The sequence below is a fragment of the Rhinolophus sinicus genome, chromosome 17 (assembly GCF_057876585.1).
Source record: "Rhinolophus sinicus isolate RSI-liver-muscle chromosome 17, RSI-T2T, whole genome shotgun sequence".
NCBI lineage: Eukaryota > Metazoa > Chordata > Mammalia > Chiroptera > Rhinolophidae > Rhinolophus > Rhinolophus sinicus.
In genome coordinates, this window is record NC_142517.1 from 184,290,622 (window position 1) to 184,305,207 (window position 14,586).

The 14,586-nt window shown below is 42.5% G+C and overlaps 1 protein-coding gene across 5 annotated transcripts in view; it reads left to right on the top strand.

The window, feature by feature from the left end:
* The first annotated feature begins 8,086 nt into the window (after nucleotides 1-8,086).
* The window catches only part of KIAA2012 (KIAA2012 ortholog), a 94,913-nt gene continuing 88,413 nt past the window's right edge, over nucleotides 8,087-14,586 (top strand). For all 5 annotated transcript variants that reach the window (XM_074340240.2, XM_019726826.3, XM_019726824.3 and 2 more), the window contains exons 1-2: nucleotides 8,087-8,578; nucleotides 9,778-10,062. In XM_074340240.2, coding sequence (XP_074196341.1) covers nucleotides 8,495-8,578; nucleotides 9,778-10,062 — 369 coding nt within the window. In that variant the 5' untranslated portion in view covers nucleotides 8,087-8,494. The remainder of the gene's footprint in view (nucleotides 8,579-9,777; nucleotides 10,063-14,586) is intronic.

Genomic DNA, 14,586 nt, shown 5'->3' on the forward strand with positions numbered 1-14,586 from the left:
GGGTAAAATTCACTTCCTGCTTAGAATCCAAGCTGAAAATGTGTCCCCCATTTCAGAGGATCTTGTAACACCCTGAGTCACACCATCAAGGCTCCCCCAGGGAAAAACAGCTCACAGTATTACTATTTAATCATGCCAAGCCCAGCATTACATAGGCTCACTTATTTTCCCTTGCTAGGTGGTGAGCTTCCTGACCCCTACACTATTTATCTATGTGTCGCTATTACATTATCCTTTATCCAAACATTCATATAAAAGGTGCTTGATAATATGTTCTCCTTTTTTTTTTAATGAAAAAAACTATATGATTAAGACCTATCTGGAAAGGGCTCAAAGGGGAGAGACTGTTTCCACCACACTGAGCTACATCTCCATTACAATCTATTGTAACTCATAGATCTGAGGAAGAAATAAGAGAATTTCATTTCTATAAATATTACCTCTTCCTCACCTCCATTCTGAAGAACTTCTGATATTCAAGGAATTCCTCAGCCTAAAAATAACCATTTAGTGCTTCCATCTGCTGCATCTATGGTTCTCAATGCTGGCTGAACATTGCAACCATGTTTCCCCAAAAATAAGACCTAGCCAGACAATCATGCATCTTTTGGAGCAAAAATTAATATAAGACCCATAAGACTGGGTCTTATATTAATTTTTGCTCCAAAAGAGGCATTGGAGCTGATTGTCCAGCTAGGTCTTATTTTCGGGGAAACACGGAATCACTTGGGGAGCTTCTAAAAATTATCAGTGCCAGGGCCCTACTTCAGAATAAATTAATCAGAATCTGTGGGGGTGGGGCTTAGGTGCATCATTTCTCCTGGTCTTGCAACAGGACAGATGCTGTTATCCCCATTTTCCAGATGAGGAAACTGAGGCTCAGAGGTTAAGAATTTTCCCATTACATATCTAATAAGAAATAGAGTAAGTCTGGTCCCCAAATAGCTCTCAGATGTATGTTGTTTTTGTTAAGTGCCCTCCATAACATATTTTAACAACATGTGAGGTAGCACCACCAAGAACCCTTACTAAATTGTGGATAGGCTGGTAGAGCAGACACAGAGAGCCATTCATATACACACCGCACAGGAGAGGACCTTCGCTGGCCTCAGCAGAGCAGCCACAAACCTTAACTGTCTCTGAATTGTCGACTGTCCTGTTACATCTCAGCACTATGACCAGGACGACTGTTTTCTCTTGAGGAATCAGAAGGTGAGGGCAGCCCAAATATTAGGGTGGATAGCCAGGCCACACGTCAACATATTTTATAAATATTACCGTGAATTCTGAACACTTTCAGTTCCTGAATGACACTATGTGTTTAGATTCCAGTGAGAATAAGTACATGAGATGCAATTTGACTTTAAAAAAGATAAAATGAGTTAAATAGATTGATACGGGTGAACCAAAAGTAAGAACAGCTTGCCTTCTTCCTCATCTCTACTTTGTTGCTTTCATTTTATTTATTCCCTAGACAAAACAATAAAACTCAAAGCGATTCCCAGCAAGACTAAAGAATTCCCCTACACATGCCCATCTTTATTAGAGAATCTACCTCATCAACATTTTTTCCCCAAAAAGCTGTGTGAAGAGCTCCTTTTTCCTGCTATTCTTCGCAAATCTGGAGCTGCTGAAATCTCTTGGGGGCAAGGTGGGGCAGCTGCCAGACTCCCCTGGTTCTAGGGAAGGCAGACTTCTTTCCCCAGCTTGTGGCTGACTGGGGACAAGCCTCCCACAATATGGATTTCCTTGTCTGAACTCCCCCAGCTCAGCAATGTCCCTTGTCAGAGCACAGAGCCTGCAGTTAGATCACAGGTCAGCCCAGGAAGCAGCTCGGCCTGAATCACAGAGGCTCATGGATTTCTGCCCAACAAAGAACTCCAGCTCTAGGAAACTTTCTGGCCCAGCCTTTTCCTCTGTCCTAGAGGAAAAGCAGGTAATTTCCAACTGGTCCTGTAGAAAACCCGTGCAAGGATCACGCAAGGCAGGTGTGTTCACCCCAGTCCATTGCTTTATCTTCTCACATCCACACATGCTGTTTTTCATACCAGCTGCATCCTAAACCCCTGAGTTAAGACGGTGATTAGTGGTGGTGGTGGGCGTCTCAGTAGGAGCTTTCTTAAGAAGAAAGGGCTTTGATTGAGCCAATGAAAGCTGTTGCCAGGGAACCAGATGCCATGAACAGGCCACTCCAGCAGCGTAAGAATACAAGCTGCAAGTGCTGGACTGAGCATTAAGTGTACTTGGCAGCCGAGTCCTAAAAGGCCTGTTAACCCTTTGTGCACCTATGTCTAGACAGTGATTCAAGAGAAGGATTATCATAAAATCTGAAAAGCTACCCTTGCTATCAATATCTCCCATTGGAATGTACCATTTCAAAGATGTTCTCCCTGCTTAACTAACAACTCCCCCAAACACCTGCTTCGGGTGGATTGGCATCAGAAGTAAGCCCAAGCAAGAGCTGGCTGGGAGCATAAGGGTCTGCAGAGGGCACTGACCATATCTGATCGCCCTTGTTATAACGCTATTGATTCCTCTCAACTCGTGGTACAGTTTTATCTGGTCTTTTGGCCTCTGGAGAAGGTGCTGCCCCAGGTGGGTCTGCTCTGTGAGATAAGAAGAAACTGCTTCTCCTCTTCCTTAAATGTATACTTACAGAGCCTCCTGGACCAGCCAGAGGTTGGCAGCCTCTGCCCCATTTTAAGATTGTTGCGTGGGCACAGGCTGGCTCTCTGAGAAAATGGGCGAAACAGGCAAAGGCTCTGTAGGTGGGTCCCCCCGACCTACCTCCCATGGGTACCGTCCTCTATCTTGCCCCACTTCTCCCTCTCCCTCATTCTTCCCCTATTAATCTCAAATCCAGGTATCCATTCTGGGTCCCATTCCTGCAGGGCATAGTTAATTCAATCTCTACAGAAGGGCCTGCATCTTAACTCAGTTCTCAGGAAGACCTGAAGCCTTTCCCAAAGGAAACTATAAAGATTGAATAAGGCAGGGAGGTTACCTGCGGGTTAGGGGATCCTGGATTCACAAGGTGAACTCTAGCAATATATGGGCATTCAGAGAAGTTTCTGTCAGAACCCAGGCTCCCTGATGCCACTTCCTCTTCCTCAAATTGTCAGTTTCAGCTCCCTGGCTGCTCCCCTCCTGGGGCTCAGGGTGGGGGCATCTATATGATTTCAAAACCTCACTAATGTGAGCAAATAGTGGGAAGAGAATTTGTGTACACCTTGAGTTATGCAATATAGTGTGTCCCAGAAAAGATATGTTTTGTACATCAAAGTAACATTTCTATAAAATGATTAGCAAGCAGCTCACCGATCTTACTCTGTGGTAGTTAGAAAGTATAAAAGCTCTTCTCATCATAGAGTTTAAAGAGTGAACTGGAAGCCAGGTCACAGAAAAGTGTTTGGTTGTGCAGCCCAGTGACTTACCATCTACTACACAAGAGATTCCCTACTGAGAGGAAATTAGCATGAGAAATTAGCCCTAGTCTCCAAACAAACCAGGTAACTTATCCTCAGCAAGTCTGTGTTTTTTTCAAAAAGTTTAGAGGGCTTTGTCTTTGACATTGATTCTCCTGGTGCCTTTTCAGCCTATGAAAACCAATTTTTTGTTGATCAGTCTTTAACCTGGTGGCTCTAAGCTTTGTATTATATGCAAACTACTAGCTACTTAAACAGATTTTCACATAATCTCTTCTTTCATATATCTTTCATTTTGGCTCAAAGATCATAACACATCTCTCTGGGCACGTGAAAAAGCAAGCAACAAGTATGTATTCAGCCATTATGGTCCACACAGGGTGCTATGGGAAGTACTAAGAATTACAAGATCTAGTCCCTACCTTCCAAAGACTTACAGTCTAGTTGGGAGTATAACACACAAACAAATGGAAAGAGCCTTAATAATTCAAAGCAATGCTCATTGTCATATACACTGGCCATATTTTTAAAAATTCTCTGTTTTGACTTTCTCATACAACTTGTCTTGGATGCTTACGGTAGATAACTGTGAATGGCTCTATTCCATTAACCTTCATTCCACCTCCCCTCCAGGGCAGGAGATTAAAAAGCTGAAAATGTGATTTCCTAGATTCCCTTAAAACTAAATTTGCAAGGTAAAGTGAGAAGAGAAGCAAAGTTAGGGAGATAGGAGAGTTTCGAGGCCATCGCAGCAGCCAGACACAGACCTTGTGTCCAGTCAGCTGCTTCGGGGCTGAAGAAGGCGCTGTGGTCACCTCAGTCACAGCAGCTTCCTGACTGCTGGATATGAGCCAGGACCTACCCTCTTAGCAATAGTTGCTACTACTCTGTTGCAGATGTGGAATAAACAACAGGCCACGATTAGGCCCGAATTTAGACAAGCTCCCATGTCACTTCAGATTTGCTCTGAGGTTTTGTGCGAATCACTTAATCTCTCTGTGCACTGATCTTTCCTCTTTGGGTAACAAGGACAACACTAGTGCCGCTGTAGGCTGCCCCTGCAGGTGAATACATTCCTAGAAAACCGTATCACGCTGCCCTTTAAAGGGGCATGAGGATCCTGACGCTATCCCACAGGCCACTTCCCCAGAGTGGCATCTATTTACCTCAAGCACTTTGGAGCAAGGGATAAATTCCTATATGCACTGGGGACACAGCCATTGAATAACATCTCTTTTCTTTGTTTCATGTGGTTTCTATTTATTTACAGAGTGTCATGGTTATTCATGATGCTTTGCAAACCATACAAACAAGGTCCCCACCCTATAGAATTTACAGTGTAATTTAAACAGACATGCTGCATGGGCTGACAGGTCAGGCATTCCAGGAGATGGTGGTGGTGTTATATAACATGGGTGTGGAGGGTTTCTTCTTGAGTTATAAATACTTTCCAGTCACAGGGGCCTTTCATCTGGGATCCCCAAGCACTTTAGAATAGCAATAACCTCAATTGCTTTCTAAATGCACTTTCCATAAACTGCTGTGGGGACTGAGTAAATGCTTTTAAATGTCTATTAATTGATCTGTACATCTGTTCGTTGTCCATATTAAACAGCATGGATGTAAACACAACAATTTAGGAGAGACCCACTTTGTGCTGTGGTCTAGCTGCTCCCAGATTACAACCGCAGAGGCCTGGTAGCCTTGCCACAGTGCTGGGAGGCCCAGGTGGGCACCTGGGTATTTTCCCAGGTGAGATGCTCACTCAGTGTAGACTCAGAAAGATCACTTCCTGGGAGCCTAGTTCACCATGTATGAGTAATTTCCAAGTTAGGTGAGCTCAGAAGAATTTCTACCGGAGAAACATGGAGTAATTCTTTGGCTGACAATGGTGGTTCTCACTTGTGTCCCAATTGCTCTGTCACTTTCTTCTTATGATGCCTTACTCAGTTTCATGAGCAATTGCATTTTCAAAACAGCCACATTTATACTTCACTGCAGATGGTACGGAGTTGCCCCTTCTATGTCTCATTCAAAGACCATTTAGCAGGTGATTACTCCTGACCTATTTGACAAATTCATTCAAATCCAAGGAAAGGTTGGCCTGGGTTGCATGGTCCTGAAAGTTCACCTGGAAGTTGATGAGATAGGCGTCCCTCGTTCTATCCATCATTTACACTGTTCTCAGAGCTCAGAGTTCTCTTTCTAAACCCCAGATAGAATCATGTCGCCCCCTTGTTTTAAAACAACCTACCTGAAGAATAAAGTGCAAAGTGTCTTCGCAAGGTACATGTGGCCTTCAAGGTCTTGGCCAGCTGGCCTGTCTCTTCAGCTTCACCTCTGTCCACCTGCCCTGAAGCTTTGGCTCCACCAAAGAAGTTACCCCTTCCCCAAAGATCTCAAACTTCCCTATCCACGCATCCTGCAATAGCCTCATTCCTCTTCCCTCCTCGCAGTATGCACTACTGTCATTAAATCTCACCTCTAGTGTCTCCCATCTTTGTAGCCCTCTATGAGGCCCACCACCATTGATCTCCCGCTGCACACATGCACACAACCGACTCTTTTCCTCGAGCACCTATTTATCTCCACCTCCATTATCACAGAAGTCACATCATCTTTCAGGTACTGGTTCACGCACACCTGCTGGGAGCTTCTCGAGAGCAGGAATCGCGTCTCACATAATCTCTCAGTAACGTTTTGTTGAAGGAGCAGAGAAGGTGAAGGGAAGGCGCAAACTGTAAACTATTTGGAACCCTCATTTTGTAGGATTTTGTCTCACCTGCTCTGAGGAGGTCATTCCACAATAATGCTGACCAATCAGCTTTCAGATTATAAAGTGCTAAATTCAGTTTTTTGTTTTCTTTTTTATCATTTTTCAGATCTTAATTGTGGTAAAGTATGTGTAACATAACACTTATTTTAATCATTTTTAAATGTACTGTTCATTGACATTAAGTACATTCACAGTGTTATACAATTATCACCACCATTCATCTCCAGAACTTTTTCATCTTCCCAAACTGAAACTCTGTACCCATTAAACATTAACTTTCCACTTCTCCCACAACTCCTGACAAATATCATTCTATTTTCTGTCTCTAGGAACTTGACTATGCTAAGTATGCCATATAATTGGAATAAAACAATATTTGTCCCATTTTGACTGGTATATTTCACTTAGCATAATGTCTTCGAGGTTCATCTACATTGTAGCATGTGTCTGAATTTCTTTCAAGATCGAATAATATTCCATTGTGTATATATGCCACATTTTGTTTCTGCACTCATCTGTCAATGGACACTTGAATTGTTTCCATTTTTGGACTATTGTGAATAATGCTGCTCTTAACATGGATGTTCAAATATCTGTTTGAATCCTTGATTTCACTTCCTTTGGGTTATATACCCAGGAATAGGATTGCTGGGTTATATGGCAATTCTATGTTTAATTTTTTGAGGAACTGCCAAATACTGTTTTCCACTGTGGCTGCACCATTTTACATTTCTCCCAACAGTGCATAAGGGTCTCAATTTCTCCACATCCTTACCAACACTTGTTGTTTTCTGTTTTTTTGTTTAGTTTAGTTATTGTGTTTTAATCAATAGCCATCCTAATGAGGTTGACATGGTATTTATTGTGATCTTGACTAACTTCAGTTTTGAGCCTCTGCATTTACTATCTTGATTTCCTGCAAGAAACCCAGCCTAATTATACAACATGACCTCTATTTCTTCCTCATGAGACTTGAGACTGCCTCCTGGGAAAGTCTCAGCTACAGAGAGAGACCTCAAAGGTAACTGGGCCTGTAGCCTGTTACACTTCTTTATACAGGTCAGCAGGGGATACTCCCACAAGACTGCCATGGAGATTCAGCTGATAGATGACAGGGCAGGTTGCTTTTCCAGGCTAAAGAAGGGCTGTAGATCACCAGCGAAAACGTCTTTTTGTTCCCTGACACTCTTACCCCCACCCCACATGCCCCACCCACCCACCCACTCCCTCTTCCTGTCCTCACAGTGTCAGCATCAAGGAGAACCAAGCAGCCCAGGTCACAGCAGTGTTTCTCAAAGTGGGTGTTACTAGCATTCGGAGTAGGACAATTCTTCATTATGCAGGACAGTTCTACACACCACAGAACATTCAGCATCCCAAGCCCTGCTTGGTAAATGCCAGCAGTGGCCTCCAGTCATTGTGACATCTCCCAAGTAAACCTCCCTCTGAAGATAGGAGTTGTCCAGATGAGAATCAGGTATATAAAGGAATCTGGAGATCCACAGTATACTGCACTCACTCAGGCAAAGCAGCAGGTACCATAAAGGGACCCATGTCCTGTGGAGGAGAGGCTGGAGCTCAGCCAAGGAAAACATCACAGGTCATCACAGGTCGCCTCAGGTGACCCTGAGGATTCCTCTGAGTCTGTTAATGGTGAGTTGACAGTGAAAGGCTCCCATATCAGACGGGGGAAGACACTTTAAAAACAAGAGGAGTACTACAACAGAATGAATATCCCAACACAACCCTCACACCTCCACAAACAGGACTTGAAATCTGAGCCTGCTCCTTTCATTGTCCGTTTGACCCTCCCTCCCCTGGTGCCTGAACACTGCCCTCAGCAGTCTCCGCCTTGTCTAGGCTGGTTTAAGGGACTTCCTTTCCTTGTGCTGCCGTAGCAACCGGGAAACAACCTCCGCTCACAATAAAAAGGATGGTGCTGTGGCCCAGATCTATAGGTGCACAAGGCCGGTAAAGAGCAACAGGACCACGGAACAACGAGGGCGCAGGCAAAGGGGAGAGAGGGGCTGCCCTGAGAGGAGACAATCCAGGGCTTGAGGAGTTGGGTTTGCGGTTTATTTTTTCTCCTGACAAAGACACACACTGTCTAAACTGTGTGGCTGGTTGTTATTAAGAAGCTGCTGTACGAAGGAAAAATGTATTTAATAAAAGGCCCAGTGTTTGTGGTCTTCTTGGGCTCCCTGCTGAGCTCAGGAAATCTTGAGGTGTGACCAGTTTTCAGCCTTCAAAACCAAGATGAACTGGCCTTGAGAAGGGTGGTCAGAGGGAAAACATGTTCACGCTCTCTATCCTGAGCCGGGGACATGGGAAGTTGGTCCAGAACAAACAGAAGTTAGAAGTCTATTTTGAACCAGAGGTGAGTTTTCCAGCTGAATAAAGTCATATTTGGGGCGGGGGGAGGACAGGGGATGCAGGGGAGGAATCCTCTATTTTTCCATTTGGGGCTGAGCCATGTATGTTTGCATTTGTTTTGTTAGTGAGGTGGGAGGAATCACTAGCAGATCTTCCCTCCTCGTTGGTGAAACTCAAGAAAATAAGGTAGTTTGCCTAACACACCGAGGTGGTCACTGGGACCACCTCCCTTCCTCTTGCATACCAACTTACAGCCTTATTGGCTTTAGACTGAAGGAGATTCCACATTATCTAGAATTCAGATGGTTTGGTTCAGACTGAATTTCCACCTGGGTTCTAGACAAGCTGATGGCTGTTTGGGCTTTAGAAGCTGTGCTCTGTGGTTGAAATGCTGTGTGTGTTTTCTTGCCATTTCAATGGCTTCCTTGAACTTTCTGGAATTCAACCCACTGGACTCATATTTAATATAGGCAAAAGAAAATTCCCATTTTAGAAGATTTTAAAGTGGTGGCAAAATTCCCTTGTTGTATTGAAATTTTACTTCATTGAATCCTGCCAGAAATAAGAAATCCATTGGGGGTACTTTGAAAATTTTTGGATCACACAGAGATTTCCATTGTCATGGTAGTTTGTCATGATATTTGACCTTTGCTATATTAAAAGACATATAGAATTTCAAAGGACCTCTGTGGCCAATGGCATTTTCTTACTTACAAAATATGTAACTACTTTATAGGCCCATAAATAGCCAAATTAGATAAAGTTACATAGCATCTGGAATATATAGAAAATCTCCCTGTATACAGCCGAAGTGATGGGTTGGAATGGCTTTCTCCTCTTTAAAGTGCCAGCTAGTCCAGGTCTAATTTCAAAGTTAGCTGCTGCCCTTCATAATTCTGACTACTTACCTGCATACCAGGAAACTTTAACTGGCTTGTAACCTACACTCTACCCTATTTAAGCCCCAAGCCTCAGTGGTTCTCCCGAAAGTTTCATGGGTAAAATAGAACCATGCCCTGGGTTCTACTAATTCTGAGATGTGGAGAACAAAAGAGTTGCTAAGAAGAGTGATTGTGTTCTGTGACACCATGTGAGCAATTCAGAGAAAACCAGTCACTAAAAAATGTCCAAGACGTTGCACAAGCAGTATTTGCTATAAAAATGTCGTCCACAGGGAATCAAAGTGGTTTCTTTCCACTGCAGGATTACTTGAACTGGAAGTCCCCAGAAGATTATGTCCTGGTCAGCAAACCGCAGGATGATGGGAACCCCAACCAGCCCATGTGGAGCCTCTTTCTCCCTAAAACATTCAGCACGAGAAAGGGCGCCCTGATTCTCTACTCAGAAGGTTTAGCCATATCAGCATGGGCACCTGAAAAGAGGAAAAAAGGCTCCTATCGCCCCAAAGGCCACAAGAAGAGCCTGAATCTGGAACTGCGCACACTTCAGGACCTCAAAGAAGCCATCTTGGCATATGGAAGGAGACAGGTAAATACTAGCCCAGGTTCAGGAAGGCACCAGACTGCATGTCTAGAAAACTAGTTGTAGCTTTGGTATAAGTGCTTTTCAGACTCTAGGGAAAATAGGAAACTCTCAGACCTCAATTTCTTCATCTCTAAAATGGGATTGTACTCTTGGCCGCACACAATTGTCACAAGGCTAAAATGAGATAAGGTTATTTTCATGGGCTCTGAAAATCATGAAGGGCTATATTATTGTCATTTTGTGTTTTCCTTGCCATTAGAGTAACATAAATTCATTTTCAGCATTGAGACAGATCCTGGCCAGCAGATGTTTCATCAGAATCCTTGAAATCCTGTCTCATAGCCACAAGCAGCAGCATCACATCTCTGATATTCTTGGCTTTGTGGAAATGAGAGGGAGAAGATTTTAAATATTTACCTTGAGCCCTTTGGTGTCTGCAGAATAAGTTAATGACTTTTTCCATTCTGAATTTAATATTAAGGGAAAACCTCTGTGCTCATTTTTCTGATTCATACTGTCTAATGTCTTATGAGATGGATACATGGCCCCTGCCTTATATAACTGCGTGCGTCAGCCCTTCGGTTGAAGTCATAAGAGAGATTGGGAAGATGTGTCACTTTATGAAATTCTAAGTTGTAGGTGGTGGGTTACTACTTAGTTTAAAAGTTTTTGCTGTTTTTTTATTCCCCACAGGATATAAAGTTATTAGCTTCTTATGCCAGGCCCTAGACATGCTGACTTTCTCTTCCATTTTCAGCCACAACTGCCACTTGTTCTTACCACCACCTGACTATGGATACTTCCAGGCCCCACCCATGTGAATAGCTTACCATTCCCCAAACACTCCATGCCCTTTTGTGACTCTATGGTTTTACGTGTGCTTCTACAGCTGGAAAATTTCTGCTCATCCTTCAAAACACAACTCAAATGTCATCTCCTCACTGACGTCTTCTCTCACTTATGTAGGCAGAGACATCCCCTTGCTCCCTCCTCTGTAAACATTCCCATACCATCATGCAGTGCGATTTATCTCTTTGTCCATCTGTTGCCATCTCCTTGAGTGCAAGGACAATGTCTAAATCATTTCCAGAAAATAGTGAGTACCCATAAATATTTGTGGAGTGAGTGAATCGATTATGCATGATACTTTCAATGTTTGTTAGCTCATCTCTCAGTATATCATTACTGGGCAATGTATCACCTACCCTACCCTAAGCAAAACTTCCAAAAGGAAAGATGCCTCTGCCCCTTTTCCTTCTTTCAAAACCTTAATGACCTTGGCCAAATGCCCAATTGTCCTTTGTCTTAAAATCATAAATTCTTAGGTGACAGGAAACCAATTATTGTTGAATGCTTACTATTATCTTATAACTTATTTAATCTTCACACTGACCCTGGAAAATATGGTTTTTCTTGCGCCCTTTCATAGATGAGGAAACTGAGGCTTGGAGGAGTTAAGTGACTTGGCCAAGGTCTTAGAGCTAGTAAATGACAGAGCCAGTATTTAAACCCGGGACTGCCTACCTCTCCAGGGCCAGCATGCTTTGTACTTTGCCCTGTTGTCTGTGGACTTGGAAGAGCCTCTTGAGGTCACTGAGCCAGGCCTTGGCCTGTTGTCCCTCACATCCACTCCTCACCCTTTACCTTACTCTGCTCTGCATGACAGTGGAGTTGACCGCAGGCTACACGTAGTTTCACAAACATCTGTGTCAACTGGTTTCTAACCGAATTTGCCAATGGAAGGCATTGGAAGGGGACTGGAGAGGGAGTAGAAAAAAGCAAGGTATGTCTCCCCTCCCATTCTACCTGTGATCGTCAGAAGCACCTGCCTTACTTCTGTGGTCTAGCTCCCAACAGACAGTCCCACTGTGGCTCCAGGGTTCCTCTGGCTGACACCACCAGTTCCTCCCTCCATCTTTTAGTCTGAGGGTGGTGCTGGCTTCCTGGTGTTACTGATCTCAGTGTTGCCTTACCATCTTTTTGGCTTCTGAGCTCTCTAATCACCCATGTAACCAATTCCCTGGACTAATTTCCTTCCGTGTTTAAATACGTAGAGTGGTTTCTATTTCCCCAGCTGGACAGTGATATGTAGGGTAACTTGCTGCCCAGAGGAAGCATACCTTCCACAGCTTTCAGACACTTATCTATATAGTTTAAATATTTCATGCCACAGGGATCTTATTGCTTTAAAAAGGAGATGAGTCTTTTAGGGCGATGGCTTCATTTTTGGTTAGACTTGGGCACCATGAAAGAAAGAGTTCCTGTTGTCCTGTGGTATTCTATTCGTCTACTAGATTTATAACACATACCTGAATAAAGCAGAACCAAATGGATAGAGGGGAAATGGTATGAAGAAATCAGAAAGGAAAGAAAAGGTTGGGAATAGTAACAGGGAGGAGTTTATGATAGAGGACATAGTAGATTAAAATAAGAGGAGAAACAACCCAAAAGGGGCTTGGGATTTAAAAAAAAAAAGAGCACCTGAAAAGAGGAGAGCTCTGGAAACTACAGAGCACCATCTGACTATGAAAACTACAGACTGGCAAGAAAATTTTTAAGTCGTAATATCTGATCCTGGGAAGGCTATGGGGAAATGAGCTGTCTAATACTTTAGGAACACAAATTCGCATGACATTTCTAGGGAGCACTTTGGCAAAGCCTTAAGAAAGGCTGATACTCTTTTTAATTCAGCATTCTACTTTTACTAATTTGCCTCAGGAAAAAATCAGAGATGTGCCCAAAGATTTATGCACAAGAGTGTTTACTACAGCGTTATTCATTACTATACAAAATATTGAAAATAAATGTCCAACAATGGAACATTGATTAAATAAATTATGATACAGTCATATACTGGATTTTGGGTCAGGCAATAAAGTCATGTCTTAGTCATAAATAACATGAGAAAATATTCAGTGTATTTGTTAAAGGCAGGTTACAAAATAATATTCATATAATAAAAATACCAATGTTTGTTAAAATTTTTTTTTCAATTTTATTGGGGAATACTGGGGACAGTGTGTTTCTCTAGGACCCATCAACTCCAAGTAGTTGTCCTTCAATCTAGTCGTGGAGGGCACAGCTCACTGGCCTATGTGGGAATTGAACCAGCAACCCTGTTGTTCAGAGCTCGCACTCTAACCAACTGAGCCATCAGGCCACCCCTGTTAACATTATTTGAGTATTTACTATGTTCCTGCCACTGTTCTCAGTGCTTTCCATGTATAACTCATGTATGCTTTCTATGAATCCTGGGGGTATGTACTATTAATATCTCATTTTAGAGGTGAAGAAGTTGAAGTAGTACAGAAAGTCTGAGTAATTCACTCAAGGTTGTACAACCAGGTAGATAATTGCACCAAAATTTGAGACTAGGCAGTATAGAAAACATCGCTTCTCTAATATAATCTCAATTTTTTTTAAGTTTTTCATTTATTTATTTATTTATTTTAAGTGTGTTTTTCCAGGACCCATCAGCTCCAAGTCAAGTAGTTGTTTTAATCTAGTTGTGGAGGGTGCAGCTCACAGAGGCCCATGCAGGGATCAACCGGGCAACTTTTTTTAAGAACACCATGCTCTAACCAACTGAGCTAACCGGCTGCCCCATATAAACTCATTTTTGAAAATTAGTTTTGCAAGCAAAAGGATACACATCAAAATTTAACCATGGTGGATAGGATTATAAATCATGTTTTTATTCATGATATCTTTCTAACAAACATTATTTTTTAAGTTGCGGAATTTTTTTTAAAAATAAAAATCTGTGGCTTTGAAAGACAGTGAACGAGAGAGCAAGGTTGACCCTAGAGAGCCAGGTGGGATCAGGAAGGGAAATGGAATAGAAACAGTGCTGTAAATTGAGCCCACTAATAACCACACCATCTGTTCTGCAGGGTATTTCTTTGTCCAAATAGCATAGTTCAAGAGTTAAAAACACTATACTCACAGTAAAAAAGCCAAAATGGGGAGGGAAGAAAGAGGGGGTGGTGGTTAGTGAATAAAGTAGTGCTGCTTACAGAAATATCTATCCTGGCTGAACCAGGAATCAGGAAACCAACAAAAGTAGGCTCCATTCAGACTTACAAGAATTGAGGCTGTCACAGGACGGTGCAATTACATTTTTAAAGCATCTCACATCATCTCCATTTTTATATATGGATCTAGTGACACGCATGTGGCAATATATCTGGGCTTTATAGCTCGATGTAGACCTACTATTTAACTTTCTTGATGACCCAACTTCCTAATGAGCAGAGGTAATTGCAAAGTCAAGAAAGAGATGAGATGTCAGAGTTCTCACACTTCTATATGCTGCTTTTTTTTTTAACAGAAGGAAATATTGTTCAAACATTCCAAAAGTTAAAACCACACTTCTTGTGGCCTTTAATTCTTCAGCTTCTAACAATGGAACATTGACTAAATGACGCATTAAAAATAATCTGTTTTGGAATTTTAATTCACAGAGCATTCCATGTCTCCATGCCATTGAAGGATAAACAGGATTTAGTACTACAGCTGATTTCACCA